The sequence below is a fragment of the Aulonocara stuartgranti genome (assembly GCF_965226115.1).
Source record: "Aulonocara stuartgranti genome assembly, chromosome: 12".
Classification (NCBI taxonomy): domain Eukaryota; kingdom Metazoa; phylum Chordata; class Actinopteri; order Cichliformes; family Cichlidae; genus Aulonocara; species Aulonocara stuartgranti.
Window position 1 is genome coordinate 36702125 of NC_138948.1, and position 24141 is coordinate 36726265.

The 24141-nt window shown below is 41.9% G+C and overlaps 2 protein-coding genes across 4 annotated transcripts in view; one reads left to right on the forward strand and one right to left on the reverse strand.

Annotated features, from left to right (window-relative positions):
• Nucleotides 1-18363, forward strand: part of zdhhc8b (zDHHC palmitoyltransferase 8b) — a 62760-nt gene extending 44397 nt beyond the window's left edge. For all 3 annotated transcript variants that reach the window (XM_082555276.1, XM_082555277.1, XM_082555278.1), the window contains exons 2-11: nucleotides 2149-2270; nucleotides 5492-5649; nucleotides 6932-7104; nucleotides 7257-7359; nucleotides 8188-8279; nucleotides 9138-9270; nucleotides 12122-12227; nucleotides 13219-13325; nucleotides 13434-14500; nucleotides 15094-18363. In XM_082555276.1, the coding sequence (XP_082411402.1) occupies nucleotides 2149-2270; nucleotides 5492-5649; nucleotides 6932-7104; nucleotides 7257-7359; nucleotides 8188-8279; nucleotides 9138-9270; nucleotides 12122-12227; nucleotides 13219-13325; nucleotides 13434-14500; nucleotides 15094-15226 (2194 nt within the window). In that variant the 3' untranslated portion in view covers nucleotides 15227-18363. The remainder of the gene's footprint in view (nucleotides 1-2148; nucleotides 2271-5491; nucleotides 5650-6931; nucleotides 7105-7256; nucleotides 7360-8187; nucleotides 8280-9137; nucleotides 9271-12121; nucleotides 12228-13218; nucleotides 13326-13433; nucleotides 14501-15093) is intronic.
• A 54-nt stretch (nucleotides 18364-18417) lies between these two features.
• On the reverse strand, nucleotides 18418-22637 carry ranbp1 (RAN binding protein 1). The gene is made up of 6 exons (XM_082555281.1): nucleotides 22485-22637; nucleotides 21498-21631; nucleotides 21258-21415; nucleotides 20894-21022; nucleotides 20729-20797; nucleotides 18418-19618 (listed from the first exon to the last, which is right to left on the reverse strand). Exons 1-6 carry the CDS (start codon nucleotides 22497-22499, stop codon nucleotides 19485-19487), a joined length of 639 nt encoding a protein of 212 aa, XP_082411407.1. The 5' UTR covers nucleotides 22500-22637; the 3' UTR covers nucleotides 18418-19484.
• Between the last annotated feature and the right edge of the window lie 1504 nt (nucleotides 22638-24141).

Sequence of the window (24141 nt, forward strand, 5' to 3'; positions counted from 1 at the left end):
AAAGCCCTTTCAGCTTAACAAATTATCCAAGCTATTTTTTGTGGACATTTTTATTTCTGTATTTATTTGCCTCAGTTGAAGTGTCATGGCGACACTTAGCGTGAACACTGCTTACCACGCAGGGCTGATAAGCACTCTGTTGTTATTTGTTCCTCCTACACAATTAACCAATGTCTGTGTGCTTAATTAGACTTTCTTTCAGTCACATTTTCCTCCCACGCTGTCAGCTCCCAGGTTCCCAAAATGGTTGCTGTCAGCTGCACTCCACCCCACCACCCACCACCTCCTATCTGACTCCACTGTATCACGCACTGCACAAAAATACATGATCCCTTGACAGGCAAGTAAATTGGGATTTCGGGAGACTGTGGGGCTGCGTCCCGTTTCTCTTCTTTGATCAATTTTTTTAAGCACTTGTTGACACAGCATAGCACTCACTGCAGTGTGCTGAGTGAATGCCAGTTCTGCTAAGATGTACTTTGATGTTATTGTCTTGTAAAGGAAGATATGTGCAATGTGTGTTTTCAGAGAATAAGCAGGAACAAAAATCTGTCCCTTGTAAGACTTTGCCTTATATCCTGTATTTCCATGTCGCAATAAATCGCTCCACCTGTTTCCGATTTTACATGGATAAAGTTAACTTAGGTGGCAGCTCTTTTAGGATGTAATATATTATGAATATTTTTGTGGCCATTTTGAAAACTTCAACTAGTCATCTAGTTATAGACTAGAGTTAGCAGTGATATGATGCAACAGTGAGGGCGGATCAACCCAATACTAGGTCTAACAAAGCTGAAGAGGACTGCATGTGTGAAAGGCCATCTCGTCCCTGTTAGCGCTTCTCTGTTCTCGGTCTTTTGTAGAGCCATGGCTCTGAATAATTCAGCAAAGCAACAGCAGACTGGCAGAGCAGGAAAGGAGATAAATGGATTGAAGCTGATCTCGGGGCACGAGTACAGGAAGGAGCTTTTGACGTCACAATGAGCTGGGGAGGCATGTTTGGAGATTCAAGTGTTTGTATCTGAGTTGTGTGCCAGCCGGCCGTGAGTGTATTAGTCATCACTTAGAGTGAGAGTCTCTCTTTGAACCCCCAGCCCCACACCCCACACCCCAACCCTGTGAGATATTTCATTAATTCATGAATCCTCTGTGAGTTTCTGACCTGCAGGGTCTCTGTGGTATGTCCAGCTGTAGGTGTTCACACATCTCCATTCCGATGGTGTTTCACCTCCAGAGAGGCAGTCGGCTTGAATCGTGACACCGTAGGAAGCAAACAGTGTCTTGACATTTAAGTGCAGGTGACTGAGCAGAGCTGTGAGTCTTACTCAGGTGTCTCCACACTTGAATGTGTCACAGCCCTTATTGAGCTATAATTTGCAGGCGGTGGGGAAGGTCGGTTTGATGCAAAATGTTGCTCATCGAGGTTTGGTGAGAATATTTTTAGCCACGCTAGTGATGGCTTTTGGGTGTGAGTGTTGAGGCTGGAGTATTTCTAGCTGATGCATTTATTGGCTAGCAGATCCCAGTGCAGACTACATCAAGTTTAAAGTTCCTTGTGGATGAGTAAGACATCAGCTGTTGTGCCAAAAACTCAATTATTTTAATTGAACAGTAGCTACTATTAAAGGCAGGAGTTTCAAAGATTTTAGAAGATTTCAACCAGTTTGGGTTTTTGTCAGCTTTGATTGTTTGGGCACAAAAAGCTGATGCAGGAAAAAGCTGTACTTGGACTTTAGTGACTCACTACAGCCCAACTTATGTAAGTGTAAAGTGGTGCACTGAGTGGAGCCGCATAGTAAGAAATCAACAATAGTTCTTTTCCAGTGAAGAATTACTTCCAAACAGAAAGATACAAATTGAGTTCAAAGACCTCAAATCCTCCTCATCGGGCTTTTATGTACTCGTGTTAAATAGACATTTTGTTAGACACTGCCCTGCATCGTTACTCAATAGAGGCTCATTCATGGGAAAGTCTGTTTTCTTGTAACACTTTTACCTTTGCTGTCACTTTTTACGCGGTTATGGTAAAGACAAGAAGGGGAAACGCACGGTTGATGAAAATGCAGCGCTGTTTAAATGTTTGTTACGATGTGCTGCTCAACACACAGGAAGGATCCTGATTGTCTTTGTCTTGATGTGTGTCTCTAGGTGCCCCTGGTTGACTAAAGTGATCTCGCCCGCTGTGCCTCTCTACAATGGACTGGTCTTCCTCTTCGTCTTGGCCAACTTCAGTATGGCAACCTTCATGGACCCTGGCGTTTACCCCAGAGGTTTGTACCGACGCGAGGAGCTTTGAAAATGTTTTGATCACAGTCTGAACTGTAAACTTTCTAAGCAAAATCTTATTACAGTATTTATCTGCCATCTAAAACATTAGTGTCTGTCATAAAGCATGTGCACATAAATGTAAGTGCTACATGTAAGTAATGGGCAAACTCTGCTGAGTCCCCATTTAGAAGGTGTCTTTATTTCTTTTCTTTTTTTTTTATAGCACCACATTTATCAGAGAACCACCCTACAGCGTTTCATTACCCTATTATCTGCCTCTTACAGTCTACCAGCTTCACATGCAGGGCACTGCTGGAGGTTATACGAGCCTTCATATTGCACGGTGTATTAAGTATCTTTCAGCTGTTCAGCCTGTCAAACAAGCTGCACTGACCTCTGCTCCTGATGCAGGCAGACTCCTGAGTCTCAGCCATAGTGGGTACTGATAATTCACCCATCCCTGGACATGTTTAATTTGCTTCTTGATGATAAGGACCTTGCTTTAGAGAGTCTTTTCTGCTCATAAAGGGGAAATGATTAGTAGGTTGTGTATAGTGCCAGTTAGCCGCCTCCCCAGGCCATGACTGTAGCCTTCTATAGCAGCTGTCTTGTGTTTTATAGACTGGTGGCAGATGAGTTTTTCTAGGCACTTGATGTTATATTTGTCAGCCAAATTATAATATATGTGTCATCAAGACTGTAAAAGTAAAGTGCAGATTGAGGTCATGGACAGCACTTGCAATTTCCCCCTTTTTTTGAGGAAGCCACTAATTGAGGTGATGCACAAAAACGATGACTGGGGCTAATGAGGCTGTGCAGTTATTAAGTTCATTTTTCTGAAGACAATTAGAAAGAAACTGAAACTTCAATAAAAATGCTAATGTTGTAGTTTGTTCCTGTTTAAAGGGAGTTTTCCTTCCCACTGTCACCAAGTACTTGCTCATAGGGTGTCGCTTGACTCTTGGGGCTTTCTCTTTGACGCGACTATTATTGTAATTTGGTGTTACATGGATTGAATGCAATTTTATTGAATTGAATTGAAGTACTAGGCCACCTATGTTTTACACCTACAGGAGCTGGTTGGCCATGGAAACACAGCACCTCGATGCACAGTTTTTGTGTTGTTGTTGATGCCGGAGGAAGTTTGGAAGTCTGCAGTAATTGCGACAACAGAGTGCTGAGACTTTTCTGGATTATAAGCCTCAGCACTCTTTGAGCCCGCTCTGCAACTTTATATGTTCTGTCACTTCTTGGCTGAGTTGCTGTGGTTCTTTAACACTTCTACTTTGCAATGAAAACACCTGAATTCAGAGATTAAGAGGTGTGACCCAACATTTTTGTCCATGTAGGCTACCTCTATGTCACCATAGGAAATGGCATGTGTTTCAAGTGTTCGTTTTTTCACTCAAAGAGCAAAGATAATTTCATGCCCACTAACAGCCAATCATCACTGACCACAATAGTAAAATGTTTCTCCTTCACTGTGTTTAATTTGCCAGCTTCATGTCCTGTAAATATGCACAGTTCACCCGTTTGTGAAGGATGAACATCTGACAAAAACATATGCTGACGGTGACGATGCGCTGGGAAAAAAAGTGACTCACAATTCAAGAACAAATTGAGCATTACAACCTAGAACATGAATGATGTTCTACGTGGCCTTCACACTGGCAGTCTTTCAAGAACAAGCATTCAGAGCTAATGAAATGTATCTGAACATCACGCAGTTAACATAAAACAATGATAAAGAATCACACTGTAAGTACATACACACACAATCAGCTGCAAATAATAAAACTCCTTAAACAGTTCATACATATTGAAGCCCAGACACAGAATTTTAGGGGGTTCTGCTGTGTGTGGCTGGTACTCAGCATTGCCAGTGGATGTTTTGGACCATGTGGGTTGAGGGTCGTGGCATCTGTGGATCAGGCTTTCGAGGATGCTCAATAGGACAGGGATGTGGGAAATCACCTTCTGCTCTTTGTTGCATTTCTCGAGAACAATCCTAAAATGTTTCGGAGTGTCAGGGGAAGGTGGCTGCTACTGGGGTGCGTTGTTATATTAAGGAGAGGAGTTTGTATTTAGTCTACAGCAATGCTTAAGTGGGTCAATGCTAGAACCCAATGTTTCCTAACAGAAGACTGAGATGATAGGTACCATCCACTTCATCTGTCAGTGACTTTAATATTGTGGCTGATGGCCGGTCGCTGTGGATGCGACTGGATGTAGGTACCTTAGTCTTTAGTGCTAAAAATAAAAACAAACTGTATATTTTAGGTCATACTTCATTTGTTTCCTGAGTTTCATGCAAAAATAGAATTGAGTTTGACAAAGGCGGTGTAGATTGTACGAAACAGGCCAATGCTTTGTTACCGAACAAGCTCGGATGGAGCATTTGGAGGAAAGAATCTGTCAGAGGAGATGCAAGCCTAACTGCTGTTTGTGTTTGCTGGTTTGGCAGGCGGCTTTGCTTCAAAATCTATTTGAATCGACTTGAGAGCCATAATAGCAGAGCAATCTCCCGCTATGGAACTGTTTATTTCTGTGCTCTACCTTTGCTGCTATCTTGCTTGGTTTCCTTCTGCATGCGTGTACTCACCTACCCGGGTCAGTTATTGCTGTACTGTGAAATTATTTTCTGAAGTTGGAGTTTCATGCAAATCGATCAAATGTGCTCCTTTGATCAGATGAAAGGCATGTTGCTTTGGTACAGCTCCACAGTAAAAACAAAACAAAAAAGCTCTCAGCTGCAGGAGTTGTTCCGTTTTTCTCTCTGCAGAGACAATAAGGAATACTTTGCGTATGGCATTGCATTTCTGCTTGTGGCTAACAGTTGCAGTTCATCCAACAGCAGAGTCAGACACTGGGAAAGCTCATACTGCAGTTTGCAAAGTACGGGTTTAATTATCTTTTTATGTCAGATAAAGCAAACCGATAATTCTGCCAGGGTTTGAGGTCTAACTCCCATAAAAACAAATCCATTTTAAGAATGTATAAACTTGTGCGAATAAAGCCAGGCAGTCTCTTGCTCTACACAAGTCACACAGTTGATCAGCTCAAAGCACACCGAATAGGTCACGGGTTTGCTCTCTGCAGACATCTAACAGCAGGGTGGGCTTCGTTTGAGGCGCTTCCCTCGTGTCCCTGTCAAATGGAATCATAAAGCACAACCACGTGTCTCTTTCTGGGTTTGTTTGCAATGTCTTCTTCTCACCCACAGCGGACGAGGACGAGGATAAGGAGGATGATTTCCGGGCACCGCTCTACAAGAACGTGGAGATCAAGGGCATTCAGGTCCGGATGAAGTGGTGCGCCACTTGTCACTTCTACAGGCCGCCTCGCTGCTCGCACTGCAGCGTCTGTGACAACTGTGTGGAGGTGTGTGTGTGAATACAGAAGCATGAGTGCAAACAGAGAGAGTGTGTGTGTGTGTGTGTGGGTTCACTGCATATGAAATCTAAATATGCATCAAGGTCAGAGTAACATATAAGTATTTTATCAAGAATCTGTCCAGTTGGCATGTTCAGGCATATTTGATATGAAAAATAATGCAGATTTTTTTCTTTTTTGCATATATTTAGACTTCCTGCCAAGGATTAAAGCGGGGAAACAGCATTTCTTATTATCTGTGTTTCTGGCAAGAAAAATGTCATCATTAAAGATTATAATTACTGGAATAAATATAAGCTTTTGGCAGCTTCAACAGTAAAATACTGTAAGACTACACATTGGTACACACACAGAGGCATAAAAATACACAGGGACATCAGATATTAATACACAAGATGCAGAATTAAGCAGCTTGTATTCCTGCATGTGTTTTTCTTCTAGAAACTGGAAAAAGGGGTCGAATGTTGATGATCAAAACAATGAAATTAATGAACAGTTTTACAGGGATGTAGATGAATTTATGTCTCAGTAAGATTTAGGACTACCGGGAAACCACACATGCAATAGGCAGTACAAGGCATTTATTTAAGGCGCAGTGTGATTCGGAGTTACTGTTTACTGAAACAACAGGAGTCATAAAACTAGTTTCCAATTCCCAAGCAGTGCAGAACAAGGAGAAGAAGAACGAATGCCAGAGTTCGAGCTGTATGTATGAGCTGGACTGTACCTGATGATTAGGTGCTTTAAAACCTGCATTTTTATTTATTTCTTTTTCTGGCCTCCAGGTTCCAAAAAGAATTCTGACTGTGGAGAAAAAAAAGGTCCTCAGTCAGAAAATGTTTTCCTAAAAACTTTATGTTCTCAGTCCCTTCTATCAAGTCTTTTTTATAACAGAGCATGATGGTAATTTAGTAAATTATAGTCCCAGTTACAGTAAAATAGACCGTGAAGCTGTCTCTACGTGCAGTGTCCTTGATTTCTCGGTCACATGCCGGCCACAGCAAACACGCTCAACTGGTTGCTAAGGCACAAACAAAGGTGATGGTGACCACGTCTATCTTTTATTTATAATTTATGTTCATATGCCTCAAAAATAAGCAGAGTTTTAGCATTTGAACCCCCCCCCCCTCTCTCTCTCTGAACCAACTGTACCATCATGACTTACTTACATTGTGTGGGGGTTTTTTTTTTTTTCCTTCTTAAAACCTTAAAGAGTTCTTCTGATTGGTTTCTCAAAATTTCTAAATAGAAAACTCCCTCCCTTTCTCAGGACTTTGACCATCACTGCCCCTGGGTGAACAACTGCATTGGACGGAGAAACTACCGCTACTTCTTCCTCTTCCTGCTGTCGCTGAGCGCTCACATGGTGGGAGTGTTCTGTTTTGGCCTCATCTTTGTCCTTGATCACAGAGAAACGCTGGGAGCGCTGCACACCACTGTCACGTATCCTTACACGTTTGTAAATCCTACAAAAATCATTTTGTGTTATTAGCTTTAGATTCTTTATTATTTCTTGTAAACTTGCTTCCTTGTATCGTGCATATATGACTCGCACTGTGACCTTACATTATTATGACCTTGACCTTTGTGCTCAGTTTGGTAGTGATGTGCATAGCGGGTCTTTTCTTTATTCCAGTCATGGGACTCACAGGTTTTCACATGGTGCTCGTAGCTCGAGGTCGAACAACCAACGAACAGGTGAGGAGATGTTGCTGAAAAGGAACGTGCATTTATTAATCAAACAATTAGTATTGTTACTGTTTATTGGTGTAACAGCTCCACGTAGAACAAGAAGAAATTAGAAACTAGTTGAGCACGTTAAAGGCAATAAGCACAGACACACTTAAGGGAATATCACACACAACACTGAACAGCACAGATATTCCCATGCAAGACGCCTTGTGAATGCATTTTGGGTGTGTGTGTTCACACTTATACATCCTTGTGAGGACCAAAAATTCAACTGTTACTATACTTGTGGGCAGAGGTGTGGACTCGAGTCACATGACTTGGACTCGAGTCAGACTCGAGTCATTAATTTTATGACTTTAGACTTGACTTGAAAAAATGTTCTAAGACTTGTGACTTGACTTGGACTTTTACACCAATGACTTGAGACTCGACTCTGACTTGCCTGACATTACTTGAGACTTGACTTGAGACTTGAGGATAAAGACTTGAGACTTACTTGAGACTTGCAAAACAATGACTTGGTCGCACCTCTGCTTGTGGGGACCAACAGTCTTTTACGGGGCCCAAATTCTTGGCCCCACAAGTTTGAAGATCTTTTTGATGCTCAAAATGTGGTTTTAGTGTCAAGGTTACAGGTTATGGTTATGGTTAGGCATTCACTTTTGATGGTTAGGATTAGGGTAAGCGGCTAGGGAAAGCATTAAGTCAATTAGATGTCTTCACTAAGATAAAAAGGCAAGTGTGTGTGTGTGTGTGTGTGTCCACTCTCTGTATGTTGGCCATGGCCTTGTGTTTACTTTGCTTCCAGCTGTAAACCAGCATTTTGTTCTGCAGGTGACGGGCAAGTTTCGTGGAGGAGTAAATCCTTTCACCAAGGGTTGCTGTGGCAACGTGGAGTACGTTTTATGTAGTCCCCTAGCACCCAGGTAAGATGCTTTACTATGCTGCGTGTGTCCATAGTATGGGTAGCTAATACATTGTAGAAACTGTCTTGTCTTCCTGTTACATGCAGTACATCAAGGCAATACACGTGCATATGTATGCCACAGCTTACTCATGTGCCATGAAATCCATGCTGTACCAGCACATCACTGCAGTGGTAACACAAGCACATGCTCTGAGGTAGCTACAGAGGTGTTCTGCCTGAAAGCAGCCAGCAACCCTGGGGGGGGAAGGCAGATGGCTGAGGGAATTGGCTCACTCTGTAGAAACAACAGTTAATGGGAAACGGCGCGGAGCTAGCCAACCTGCTTTTTGCTCACATGCACACAGAGCATCACTAAAACCCGCCCCATTACACCCTATTGGGATGAGCCCCATCCCATAAAATTCAACAGTGTGACTGCAGAGAGACAACAACAGGTGGGGGTGAAATGTTGTGTGGTTGCTGTTTAGCTGTTGCACAGGCCTGATGGGATCCGCTTTAATTTACTGAATCAGTGACTCATATAACATCGAACCTGACTGGGAGTGAGTCTGACAGCAGAATCATTATGTTTCCTGTTTTTATAAAGGCGTTGATTGCTTGAATATGTCACGACTGCTCAGAAAACATGGAACAGTTTTTTTTTTCCTCAAGTTTCTGCAGCGACGGCCCTGAAAAGCCAGCTAAACGTGCGCATCTGTGTGTGAAATGTCTTTTGTAAAGCATGCAGCAAGTCAGTTGGGATACCGGCGTGTCAGTGCATGACAGAGAGGCTGACGTGCGTTGATAATGAAGTATAACTTTCAGTAGATGACTGTAAATAACCTGTTTGTTAATGTGCTGTAAATTTTTCATGAAGGTACATGCTGGACCCCAGGAAGAAGCCACACGTCAAAGTTCAGCCCCCGTTCATCAGACCAGATCTCTCAGAAAGGCAAATCACCATCAAAGTCACCGACAACGGTATTCATAGCACCATCATCAGCTCCAAGGTGACTAGCTTGCACTTACTAGGGAGCTTTCCCTTGTTCCTCTATCGTTTGTGGCTCGACACAGTCCTTTTTCCACTACAGAGGACACATTAGTGCGATAAAGCAGAGCTTTAGAATATTATTTAACACCTTAAAGACGGACGACTCAAATGGGGAAAATTATTTGAGTTCAAAAGGATGTGGTGAGTCTGACTAAATGTAAAAGTAAGCATGTCTGCAACTGATTTGCAAATCTCACAAACCTGCAATAGAAAACGTGTTCCACATTTGATGTCAGCAACATGTTGGGACAGTCCCATGTTTACTGCTGTGTAGAATCCCCTCTTCTTCATCTGGGAACTGAGGAGACCAACTGATGCACTTTTGGGACAGGAATGTCGTCCCATATTTGTCATATAGACGATTCTAGCTGCTCAAAAATTCTGGGTTTTCTGAGTCATATTTTTTGTTTCATGATGCATCAAATTGATGAAAGGTCGGGACTGCAGTCGGGAGAGTTCAGCCCCCTGTACTCTACTGCTGTGAAACCACTTTGATGTAATAGATGCAGATTTATCGTTGTACTGGTGAAATATGGAAAGACATCGTGTGGGTGGGAGCACATGTCCTCTAAAACCTGACTTTCAACATTGATGGTGTGTTTCCAGATGTGCAAGCTGGCAGTTATATAGGCACGGGTCCACCTCCTTACAATAAGAGATGCAGGCTTTTGAACTGGGCGCTGATTGTATGGAGGTATTTAAAACGAGCATGGCCCAGAGAAGACAGAAGAGTTTCTGAATCATGTTTGCATACAGCTTCTTCTCTGCTTCTTTGATAGAGCTTCAAATCTGTATTTGCATCTTGTCCCTTGCACACAGATTCCTCCAGATTTCCTGAATCTATAGTACTTACTGTAGGCAATTAAATATGGTAAATGGCCTGCATTTGTATAGCGCTTTTTACTTGTCCCTAAGGACCCCAAAGCGCTTTACACACTCAGTCATCCACCCATCCACACACACATTCACACACTGGTGATGGCAGCTACATTGTAGCCAGACCACCACCAGTAGGCAACGGGTGAAGTGTCTTGCCCAAGGACACAACGACTGAGACTGTCGAGGGCTCGAACCGGCAACCTTCCAATTACAAGGCAAACTCCCAACTCTTGAGCCACAATCGCCCTTTTTTCTAAGTTTTCAAAGGTTTCATGTTTTAGACACAGTGTTGTTGCAGTTTAGTGAAGCTCTGCCCATTTTCATTTCTGAGGAACTCTTTAGGATGCTCTTTTTACACCCTGTCATGTTACTAAACCTAAATTAGACACCAAATGTTCCTCTAGCTGCTTCTTTTTAGTTCCAACCACTTTTCTAGCACTTTTTCCAGCTTCCCTATTTTTTTGAGAACGTTTGCCGCCATCAAATTCGGTGTAATACAGTAAAATGTCCCAGTTTAAGCATCTGATATGTTTTCTGTGAAAGCAAATTGGCTTTATGAGTTTTTGCAAATCGTAGCATTCTGCTTTTATTTACATTTTAAATGGCGTCCCACATTTTTTGGAATCAGGTTGCACTAGCATTTATCCAGGCCTGTATCATTAATGTTGAATCGGTCATGTTGAACTTCGGTTGTCATTAGGAGCCTTGAAGTGCTGTGTGAGCACTATGGTGCACGCTACAACTTTTATAGGCACTAAAGATGATCCTAGTATTCATCAATAATGTATGGAGTGAAAAGAATCCATTTAGCATTAATCCACAGAGGACAAGAAATACATTTCCAGCTCTTATCCTCCACCAGTTACTGCCCATAACACAGAGACTGACAAGAAATCTCACAACAAATCTTTTCTTATGAATGCATACACTGATAACACTGTATAACAATATGGCTACTTTAATACTAACAAGACTTGTGTCAACATATTATTTCATTATTATTCAAAAATACAGGGGGTTATGCAGAGGATGGCACAGATACCTCAGTTCACTTTAAATCTAGACTGCTGCGCACTTGCTGATAAATTTGGGGTGAAACACGTGCGTCAGAACGACTAAATGAATGAAATATTATATTGAGCAATTCATATTTGATTTGACCCACAGGTTAGACTAAACAGACTGAAACTTGTCTTTTTGCCTTTAAGGGGCAGATGAGATATGGAAACGAGAGCCGGCTGGGAAGTCACCCTTGGATTGTCCCCAGACTCTGGAACGTTTTTGTTCCTTATGTTGTTAACTTTTGGAAAATCCGAGTCGGCTTTCTTAAGTAGGCCTCGACTGAGCAGTTAATTTTATTGCAACTCCCTCTTCTTCATGTCTGGCTGAAGTTTTGTTTTGTTTTTAGTTAACCATGGTTTGTCGCATCTATGGTTTGGGAAGGAAAATATTAAGAGGAAAGTTAGCTTTATTACAATGGAGTAATTACTTCCTGGTTTCTGTGCTTAGTCAGGGATCTTTCTGCAACTAGGATTGATTACTTGGATTTTCTTTTCTGCCTGTAACTTAAGTTCTTAAGAGCTGGCTGAGAGGTACTGGAGAAAATTGTATTGATTGCTAAATGACAAAGTCGTGTCATTTGAAGTTTGGTGCCATCTCGGCCTAATAATGCAAGTTTTTAAAGGGAAGAAATCTGCAGACGGTGACTTAAATAGAAGCACAGCTGACTTCCAGCTCAAGACTGCGTCAGCTGCTACCAGCATTACATCCCTTAATCTGAGAATCTTAATCCAACTCTGCCGTTATTTCTTTTTTTCGTTTTACAGCCACTACTAAGTATAAATTTAAACGTAGACTAGTTGCCATGTGCAGGTTTGCCACCCCGAAAACCCTCTGTGACACTTTGTGTTTGTCTCCTGTCTTTCGTGTAGTCCAAAAGCAGCCTCGATGGTTTAGATGACAAGGATACCCAGCCGCCGCTGCCACCCAAAGCTGATAGGTACAACCAGCTTAAAAGCCAGATGACCTCCAGTGAAGGTAAGAACCACAGAAACAGCCCTGACTCCATCTCTCTCTCTTTCTCCTGTCAGTCATCATCAATCCAAGTTCTTGTTCTTGTCACGGTTGCACCAAAGAGCAATTCCCAGAACTTCCTCTGTAGATCACTAGTGTCCTGGTTTGGGAGCAGGCTCTAGATTAGCCTGATGAATGTCCCTCCCAGCGGCAGGTTGATGGCCTTTTTCACGCCTGGCCAGAAAATCGGCCGTGATTTGCGGTGAGAAGGCAAGCTCTGCTCTGTGAATCAGCACCAGATTTGTGGTACGATTCCAGGGTGAAGCATTACAACGTAAATCACCACCGTTTTTCGGGTAGGGGAGGGGTACAATGGCAACTGAAAAATGCCTTTTGAAAACCATCCGTATAAACGACGAACCTACCGTGGAGGTACAGCTGAGGATTTTAGCCTCCGTTCAGCAGTATGAAATGGTTTATAGTAGTGTTAAGGGCAGGTTTCTTCCTCGGATCTCCAGTGTCATGGTGCATTATGTCAGGGACTGGAAACTTTCTGCTCTTCCAAAGAGCACTACTGCTGCCTGGTGGTACTTCAGGTCACTGCGCCCAGTCTAGCGTCACCTCGCCTTTCGAGGCACTTTACTGAACTCTGAACCTGTGGACACAGGTGTTCTTTGCGTGTTTCTCCAAAAAGATTCAGGCATCCCCGCTGAGACATGGCTGCCTGCTAAAAGCACCTTCTTTAAATGCATTTGGGTTTTGCATTTTACTCAAGAAGAGTGTTGTTTTTCAGTGATGGGCAGTTGGCTGTTGCTGGACTCAGATGTGTTAAATATTAGTTGCAGAACTGATTCTTCCCATCTGGCTATTCCTGTTAGTTTTGTTGTGTAGAAACTGTGATTGTGTGGTTTTGCAGAACTCTACAGCTTCTTATCTCTTGTCCTTATATACTATAATGTGTTGTTGCTTTAATGTGGAGTTTTTTAACACAGGGTTTATATTGTGTGTATTGTAGAGACTTCCCTGTCTGGTAAGACCCACCCATCCACTCCAGCCATGTACAAATTCAGGCCAACCTTTGGCACCATGCCCAAAGTCCACTACCACACTACAGAGGAGAAGGTAACGCATTAATGTTATTATCTATTATACATCTCTGTGAAACAATGAACAGTGAGTCATCGTAAAGTGCCAAAAGGCTCAGATGCTATTTTGACATTTGCCCCTCAGATTGTCATATCTGATGACCGGAAGCCCTCGGCCATCCTGGAAGAAGGTGTCCGTGGTCATGACTATCGATCTGAGCCGAACCTGGACCTGCCTGAATATGCTAATGCTCCCCTCCACCGCACGTTTCAGTCCTCGCCCCTCCAGCTGGATTCAGACCCCATCAACTCCCGCTCTCTCAGCCTCAAGCAGGGTCATGGCCGACCGGAGAAGGGCCAGCTCCCAGCACTGGAGCCACGGACAGTCACTTCAACCCCCTACAAGAGTGTCTTCTCTCCCAATAATCTCTCCAACCGCAATGGTAGTCTATCCTATGACAGCCTGCTCAACCCTAGCATTTCCCCAGCTACTCCCAGTGAGTCCATGGCCCACCGTGGTGTTCCCTCTGTGGGGTTCCACTCACCCTACCTGCCCACCAAAATGTGCCACATCCGGGAACCTGATATGCAGAGACAACAGGTCCCCCCTACCTACAGCCCAGTGATGCCCCCCAGAGTGGTGGGCAGACAGTCCCCTCACCTGAGGGACAGAGACCCGTCTCCGGTGCGCTACGACAACCTCTCCCAGACCATCATGGCATCCATCCAGGAGCGAAAGGAGAAGGAGGAGAGGGAGAGGCGGCAGATGCATCACGGGCGCTCCCAGACCCATATCTATGCCCAGGACTCTGGTGTGTTTGATGGGGGCTATGGCCTGCCTGCCAATGCTTGCTACCCAGATGGGCCTCGTGGCCCCGGGTCAAGAGGCCCAACACCTCCAGCCTATGGAGGCTCCAGGGACAACCTAATGGGGATTGGACTGATGAGCTATGGTCAAAGAACCCCAGTGCTGCGTCATGCTGGCTCTACACTGGGCCGTGCACCTAGGACGTCGTCCACCTCCCTGCACACAGATCAAAGCAGCATCAACAGCAGCCAGAGCAGAACCACAGGCCCAGAAGGCCCCTATCGCTCCCCGGCCCACCAGCCCCATTCCCCAGCTATGCCCCGTTCCCCTTCTTACTCCCGCCAGAAACTCTCCTACATCAGTGCACACGAGAGGACAGACTCCCCTCGTCTAGGGGGCCCAAGGTATGAATCCTAATGTAACTCCTGGGGTACTGCATGCATTGTACAGAGCCGGGGTCTGGAGGTCACTGAATGTATTCTGGATGGAAACGCTGCTCCCTCTGCTGGACACAACCAGCAATACATAGGGCACTAGGGTACTGCTAATCGAGGCAACATGTAGCAGTTGTGTCGTGTATGTTTTTTTTTGTCCCACTGTTCTGCTCATTTATTCACAAGTTATGTCTGGTGTGTGAAGTCGTACACATTCTGTTTTGATTTGTTTGTTTGCCTTTCTAGTAGAAGTTAAAAAAATCAATAACATTTTTTTGTATTATTTCAAACAAATCTGTTGAATAAAACTGTGTGACAATCATTCCTTTTTCATTTTGCATGCTCTTTACTGACTCCACTAACATTTTCAAGCCTTTTACTTTACTAACAAGTAAACACTTGACTAATCATCCACGTTGCTGTCTTGTTTTTTTTTTGTGGGTGGGCGGGTTCTGACTGACATATAAAATTGTGTTGCTGTTCCAACTGATGTGCATGTTTTCACATCCCTTAGTGTTTGATTTGTTTGTTGAATCATTTCTTATTCTTCTCTTTCCACTCAGAGAGGCCATGAAAGTTAATGGGCAGATGGACTGCCACCCGAGTGCCCAGGGTGCCGCCCTCAGTCCCAGTCGCCACAGTAACGTCAAAAAGGTGACAGGCGTAGGAGGCACCACGTATGAGATATCAGTGTGAGCAGGGACACCACATCCACCAATGACCCACAGTGGACGCTCTGCCACAGAGATTCTCCTCTGTTATTTTAATAAGATAACAGGCAGTGAGGGGTGCATAGTACCCCCCCCTGTTTACTCTTCAAAATCAGAGGATCTCTTTGCTCTTTTGAGGGTCTTGTTTAGCTATATGCCCGTGTGTGTTTGTGCCAGAGGGGTGGGTTGTCGGTTGTTAACGTTGCAGGCTGTACTGTGCGTGTGCAGAGTGTTTGTCCTTAATATTTTGTAGTCCATCGTCGTGGACCGTCCAGTGAGATCGTCAATGTTTTTACCGTCGTCTCTCATCTGTGTTTATGAAGCGTTTGTTGTTCCAAATGTTACACGCAAACTTTCGCTCCAGCGAACGCTGAGGGCTGAACAGAAACACTACAGATCGATTAAACACTTGACTTGCTACGGATTTCTGCAAGAAGACTCTTTTCAGCTGACCTCAAAAAGTCAAGGTGCTTCACATTAACTTGTACTGTTCATGCCATGTCTGGTGGAGATGTGATGGAGGTTTATGTGGAGACGATATGTGCAAGGGCAGTAAAAAAAAAAAAGCAACACAAGTCAGATGAGAAACTGGAGATGGTGACAAGGAAAGAGCTCTGCAGAACAGGAGCGGGTGTTCCTCAACCCTGACATGGTTATTTGATTGGGCAAAGACTGTATATAAAAGATGTTCCACAATACAATGACATCACCCATTTGTTTGGAGATTCCTGTTTTGAAGGACTAACTTTAGGATTTAGCTGAGTTTTTTTCTCTTTTTAAACACATTTGAAACGGAGGGCACAGCTGATCAGTTAACATTAGTTAGCATCTTCGATCAGCGGATTGCATCTGTTTTATACTGTGACATCAACTGGATGCTAATTTTAGCCTGTGAAAATCAGGCTTAAAACAAACTGCACTTACTGCAAAAATCAAACAGAACAGCTGACTCATTAGTTGTCCGACTAGCACTGGTTTAGTATGCTAGAGAAAGTGAAGGGTGGAACAGAGGGCACTGCACATCCCAGTGTATCCCCTGCCTGACCGTCTCCTTTTGTTATAAATGGGACCATGTTTTACTAAATTAACACCATGGAGTATTAAAAAAACCGACATAAAAACAACTTGATCCTAGCTACTGATACCATGATCTCATTTGGAAGATGCATTAGAAATCAAGTGAGATTTAGGATTACTTTTTGAATTCCATAAGACTTGTTTTGTGTAACCAGAAGTGTTGCCCCCTGCTGGCTATTACAACAAATGCAGGTTTAAGGCACTAACGTACTGGTTTCACTTTCAGAGGGATCCATCCATCCTTAAAGCACGTGGTAAGGGGTTGAGGAACACCCACTCTTCTACAGAGTACCTAACTTTTACTTTAGTTTTGGGTGGTTGCATTCCAAATTTAATGAAAAAGTCGCTTTTAATGAACACACTTTATTTTTCTAAAGAATTTTCTCAAGAACTCATGCATGCAGAGATGCAGGTTGACATTAAATTGAATATTATAAATGTCTCCGCTTCCTGTTTGTGGAGCACAGATTTTTAGAGTTGCAAACTAGCGCAGCCCCGCCCCTTTACCCCGTAATGAGGATTCAGTATCCAATCATGGCTTTTTGTTTTTTCAGTTTGTGATTTCAGCATCAGCCACATCAAAAGAGCTGGGGTGATTATATTGTGCTCTGAAAGACCAGAATACCTCATCCCAGTGTTTTTCACTGAGTACAGAATGAGTCCACCAACCAAATGAAACTTTGTCAAACTCAAAAAAGGAAAAATATTTAGTCAATAAGCTATGTTTTTGCTATAACTATACATATAGGAAGATTAAATGAAACAAATCAGTATCAGTTAAAAAAAAACAAACATTGGTCACACTTTTTATTTTGTACTTTTCCTTTTTTTTAAAAAAGTATCCTTTTATATGGAATTGCTGTTTCGAGTGGAGTTTGTTCTTAAATTATAATTTCAATAAATGGATGAGATTGTGAAAGATGGGTAAATAAAGTAGATAGAATTTGTTCTACATGGCAGTGTTAAAAACAGAAGTTATGACATAATCCACAATGATATGAACTGTCTAAATGATGACGTTGAGGACTGGGCTTTGCATAAAAGCAGCCTTGACCTTTAAGTGCCAAAAGCGGCTACACACCACATCTTCAAAGAGACAACAAATAGGTCATGTAATGCTATGTCACAAAGAGTGAAAATGCCAAATTCATTCATTCGCAGTAGCTGTCTGGTACAGCTCTGGCACTGCCGTTACTTTTTTGTTAATCAAAAAAAAAAAGTAATACCTTTAAAATAGCTGATGAAAACTAAGTGGACAATGACACAACATGCCAGATGTTACTAGAATGTAAATGTTGCATTTGGTTGCATTAACAATAAGCCATTGTTGCCTTTGGGAAGAAACTTTGTTTCCATACAAAGCAAACTATGGCTGACTCACTTGACAGTGAAATAGCAGAAGTGTTTTGTACTGAGCAGCAGGTGACACCTGTGACGATCTCTGACTGGGTACGCTTTCTTGAACCTTCTGTGGCAAGAGTTGTCTCCCATTTAAGGTCTCACCCAGTTGCCTTACCAATGAAGACATTACTGCAAAGCACGGTCGCGCTCGTCTGTTCCAACTCCTGTATTTGAGAAATGATTAAAATAGTTTGTGAGGCTGTGGTATACAGGGCTAGTTTTTTGGAAATTCGGACGGGTAGGAATGTCAGCGGAATGGCAAAGTGGAACATCTTGAAATCCCAGAACAGACCAATGGCTGCTGAGTTTGCTGAAAAAGCCGATCAATCGTGACTCCCAGACCCTGTTTGACCACATATCTAAAGAGCTAATCGATGTCATTCCTCTTTAAGATGACTGCCGTTAGTCCAATGTTGTTTTTCTGGGATGGACATCACTGCAGGTCAGGGGCCATTCCTGACAGTCAGCAATGACTCTGTTGCATCAGCCACAAGCTGACTTTTGTTTTCTGAAACTCATATAGAAAGTTCAATGTGTATTAAAAATGAAGAATATACTGTAACTGTACATGCGTTCCTATTTTTGTGAAGAGGAAATATTTCCCAATGACCTGAGCAGAGTAAATAAAGTTTCCGACTCTTTGAATCAGACTGATTATTCCTAACAACAAACGAGTGACTTTATATGAATGCAAACGTGTGGTCTTTGACAGCTTTTATTCGAAGTTGGACGAAACATTTCAAATCATTTGTGCAAATGAGAAGCAACATTTCATCCATATTCATGTATTTACAGATGCACTGGCACTTAGATGCACTTCAGAGGCAAGGTTAAGAACTCAATTAGTGGAAAGAAAAGGAGAGGGTGGTGAGCACACAGATCAAAGAGGGCACACTCTGTTACATATACTCTACATGCTTTAAAGTCTGGGAATGTTATGATCTAAACAATACAAACTTGATTTACTACTGAGGAACGCAAGTCAGAGCATAGCTGCACCAAACTGATGGACTGTTTACTTTGGACTTGATGTTTGTCAGGACAAAAAAAAAAAAAATAGCTAAGTGCATCTCATTTCCTATCAGTTAACCATCAGTGCACACTGCACAGAGCAGTACTCATCTGATGCCCCTCAACTTTCTGGAGTGGATTCCCTTCAAATCAGTTCCCAACAGAACTGACCAAAGAAGGAACTACTTCTGCAAGGCAGTCAGTGAGAAGTCTTTGCCTTGTTGTCTAACAGTAGGAGCATTAACAGTGGACAGGGTAAGGCGGCCCACTGAGATGCAACATGGGATTTTATACTTAAAATGCACCTCTGTAATACCTGTAATACCTGACCCTGCGCTGCCATCGAGCAGGCTACGTTATCCTCTCCCTCTACAAACAAAACTCTTTATCAGAATAGCAAAAACAAACCAAACAAAAAAAATACCCCAATGTGGGAATCATCACTATCACAAGCCTCTTTTCACAGTTTGTTTGAAGTAACATTGAACTGTAGATGACAACGATGGAAAGCGTGGCATTCCACGGTGCAAAGAGGGAAAGGGGTGGGAAAGGAAGGACTTTTTCCAGAAAAAAATCACTAGCGTGTATTTTTTTCCCCCATTGGCATCAAGGACTTGTGATCTTGAGGCAAAAAACAATAAAAAGAAAACCTAATAATATTATGCAAGTGTCCAAATTCAGTTCGTTTAGAGTCTATTGTAGAAAAAGAGGAAAAACCGATATATTGAAGATCAGCAAAAGCAAGTTCTTGGTTCTCAATTCTTCTCATCCTTCACCTCCTTCTTCTCAGTCTCCTTTTTCGCCTCTTCCTTCTTTTCCACTGATGCCTTGTCTTTCACAGAGAGTTCCTCCAACTTCTCTGCCACCTTGTTCGCACTATCGCTGTTGCCTGTGAAAAGCAAACAGGGATAAGTGCCATTAGCTAAGAAGCAATGCTGCATTCTACAGCTTTGACTGTTGTGTTGTAGAAATATTACCTAAAACAAAATAATCAAAAATAAGGATAACCCAATAAAAGAACTGAAATTGAAACGCTGACTGACATTTAAGGGGTTAGTCAGGAAAATGATCCAATATTCATCTGTAAGAGGCACATGCATGTAAACCCAGAGGTCAAATAACAACCAGATGTTTACAGTCACCAGGATGACAATCAGGTGTGAGCATGAGCTCCAAATGTGCGGAAATGTATCAAGACTGATACAATGGTTTGAATGAACAATGTTTTGTTGATGAATTGGATTTTTTTTTTTAATCTTTAAACAAGAAGCATTCTGTTTGGAGAACTTCAGAAGCTCATCCCATATTAGTGAGACGTGATGGTGCTATGATTGAGCTAGAAATCAGTCCACCCACCCTGAAAACCAGCAAATAAATAAAGATACATACATGAACTGACACTTAACAAAAAAGAAAATGGGCTTTGCAGCAAAACAGTGACCCTCAGCATACACATCTTGTCGAAGAAGAATTAAATTCATGGTTTTGAAAGGTGCAGAAGTACAGTAGGTTTACTCAACACACTCTACAACAGTCTAACCTTTCTATGACACGAACACCATGGGCCTGTGAAAACTGAATTGTAATGTAGCAGAACATACCGACACCAGTCTTTTAGAAAACTAGTAAAGTGTTACATTCTGCGTGTTCATGTAGCAGACAGAAAAAGTCCCCAGCTGAAGTTGGCAGCAGAGAACAGAGTGTGTCTGCATGCTCACAGCCCCTATCCTCATGTCACATTGCCCTCAGTTTGAATTCAGTCTTAGGTCAACACAAGTCATTTTAACCTTAGCAAAATGTTGCATTCAGGGTTCTGAAAGTACTTGCTACTGACATGTTTCCAAGTAAAATTACTGACAATTCCTATCTAATGTTGATGTGATCTACATTATGGACTCGTTTATGTTGACAAAACTGTTTTACTTCACTTGCTTCTCAGAAAATTCACATATGCGATATCTAGGGGGGGGAAAAACCTAAAAGTTTAAGCTTCATGTACCTGTTTGCTCTAGATGTTTTCTGACTTCCTCCTTGCACTCGTCAAACTTCACCTTGAACTTCTGAGCATCTGCAACAGAACATAATGTAACATAATTTAAAATCCAAGTTAAAGAGCTCTGGGAGAATTAATGTGTAATGTTGAAATGGGTACCTAAATACTTACTTTCAGCATTTAAAAAGCGGATTGCCAGAAGTTCAGGTTTGGGGCATTCATCTGCATAATCAGCTAGTGTGTTCCACACCCATGCTCTGTCACTGCCAGCATTGGGCTTCAGCTCCATCATTGGTAAAACTGTGGTTAACAAGAACACATAAAGTGCTGGTATGAGCACAGTCACTTAAATAGATTTTTTTTTTTTAATATCTAGTAGTTTCAATTGGGAATTAAACACACAGAGTACACCTTGGCTTTAAATAACACATCTTCACACCACTCTACCTGTACCGCCACTCACCCATATTGTTTAGGTTACATATGGCCAATTGTTGTCATGACATGAATAGCAATGAAATCAGATTTGACTCACTGTGATGGTTGGCACAGATCTTTAGAGTTCGATCTCTCCTCATCAGGAGGCGGATTGTGCCCTTCTCTTTGTGTTTCAGCAGCTTGACGTCTCCAGTTCCTCTCTCCTTCCACTCCGGCGGGTCGTTTTCAGAGGCAAAACGATATAGTTTGGCCCGCCTATGAAAACAGCAGAACACCTCAGTATTAGGAAACTGATTAATGTGTCTCTGTTAATGTGTTCACATGGTAAGCAACTTACATTTTAAACAGCTCCTCCTCATCCTCCTCTAATGTTTTCACATCCTGCTCAGGAAGAGACACGATGGGCTCAAAGTGGGGATCATGATTAGGGTCTTCTGCACCATCTGCAGTGGTATCATGGTCTTCCTGGTCCTAAGAGGAAAAGTACATTAAATTAACTCAATTCCCCCCGGCCCCCTAAAGTTGAAGCTTCATTTTACTTTAGTATTGTCATCAAATATTTATCCAACTTTATTTTTTCCTAAGACAACTCGTTGTGAACTTGCCTAGCTAGAAACGCAGGCCTTTCACTAGCCGGCTAGCCCGGAGCTAACAATCCGACTTTCTCTTTTTTTTTGCACCTCTGCAGTTGTGCTAAGCAGTATTTTTTCAGTAACTTGTGTGATTTTCGAGCAGTCTATTTAATATAACACCGTCACTACTAACAGACAGTAAACAGCGCCCTGATATAGAGCTAACACTAGCTAACTAATGTTAGCAAGTATTGTGCTTGGCAGACAAAGGCAAGCAACCTAGCTAACCTCGTTGCCCTGAGCTAGTGAGAAGTATACTAATTGAAAAATACCCAGTTTAAAAAACTGACCGATGTGATCGTGTAGTAGAAGCACTAATGCTCTTGCGCACATCACCTCCCTATGCTAATGTTCACAGTATGAAGCTAATGTTAACACGTTTGCTGGCTGCACACTTTGAATTATGGGCTCGTGAACTGTAACGGAAGTGTTAAGAGTGGAAAATTTTACAACGGTTAACACTGTGCACTTTTACAAGTCCATTGGCGTTCCGTTACCTTTTACATCACTGAAAAAATATCAATTAGTGTTTCATAGCATCACCAAAGACAAGATCATTGTCGGCATTTCTTGCACACGGCTTCCTTTCGAAACTTTGACAAATTATGACACATGAAAAACAATGTTTGTCACAAAATTGTTATTTCCCAGCAATCATAAAGCATTACACGTCCTAGAATGATAGACCTCACCTTTGGGTCTGCCATATTATTGTAGATGTTTGTAGATTATGAGAGTAGTTTGAGAGATTCAAATCCCAAACTGGCCGCCGTTTCCCTTCAGCTTCTCTCACTTCCTGCTACAGCTTTCGCGCGCCGAATTCTCTACGCATGTCCGTGCTCACGCTGTCACAGCACGCGCACCGCCTCTCTCCTCTCAGGGATACCCCTCTTCACAAAAATGTTTTTACTGGATATTACTGTCAATAGAAAAACGTGACAACTTGTATCGAAAGAAAAACAAATTAACTAATAAACAAACAAACCAAAAAAACTTCTGGTTCGATAATTGTCAGATCATTTTATAAATATTAGTCATAATATTAACTAAGTATCATCTGTGATACAATAATTCAATCTATGTGCAAAAATTATACCTCCATGATATATGAAGCCACTAAGGCTTCCATAGGATTATGTATATATGTGTGTGTGTGTATGTATGTATGTATGTATGTATATATATATATATATATATATATATATATAAGCAATAGCATGTTTGTACAGGATCAATAACTATCAAGTGAACTAAACACCAATCTGTAATGGAGACATTACATTACAATAATTCTGTTGTATATAGTATTTTATTCTATTGTATATAGTATCTTATTCTTATTATCTTATCCTATTCCAGTGTTTCTCTTAATTTTTGCTGCTATAACTTTGCACTGTCCACTTTCTGCTGTGACACAATAAATTTCACACGTGTGGGACTAGTAAAGGTTATCTTTACCTTTATCTCTTTAAAAGGACAACAGAACAAAGGAGGGATTTTGAGATATTAGTGGCATAAAACTGAAAGGTTGTAGAAAACTTGCTGGTGAATAAAGCCAAATGTATCCAATCTAAATATTAACAGACTCTTCAAAATATACATTTCCCCCAATAAAAGCAGGAAATCAGACTTATTAGTGGTTAAAATAAAATGTGCTTGTAACAGGGCGGCCCTTAGTGGCTGGAAACACAGTGAGATGGACCAAGGCAAGCGTAGTGGAACAAAAAAGCATTTATTTCCTATACAGCTCTCCTTACAACAATTAATTTGTCAAGCTTCTTCACAGCACAAAAATCTATCCTCTAATGACAACTGGCAGCCTTAAATATGTTCAGCTGTCACAGACTTAACCATTATTCCACTCTCAGGTAAATTCTTAAATCCCAACCTTCCACCACAGTATACAATATATCAATTAGAATAAATAAATACATAAATACATCTTCACATTTACATATTAATAAATATTTCACACTTTAATGTTACACCAAACCCAATATTATAAAAACCCAGAAACCCAAGCACAAGATTCACCACACTCTCTTTACCAAAGGTCTCTCCCGGAACCTTTAAATGGTGTCTGGCCCCCGGGGAAACATTTGCCCAAACACCTTGAAGAGGACACAGGCAAGAAAGGTGAGTAATCATTATCTTACAAACACTTATTTGCACCACTTTTATTCCTAGATTTCACACACAAATTTGCATTCGTTTTCCTTACTGGTAAACCTTAATCACAATCTCATTCTTCTCTCTTGACTAGTGATGGGCAGATGAAGCCCCATGAAGCACTGAAGCTTTTCATCCAATTGGTTCACCCCAACGCGAAGCTTCATGAAGCTTCATTTG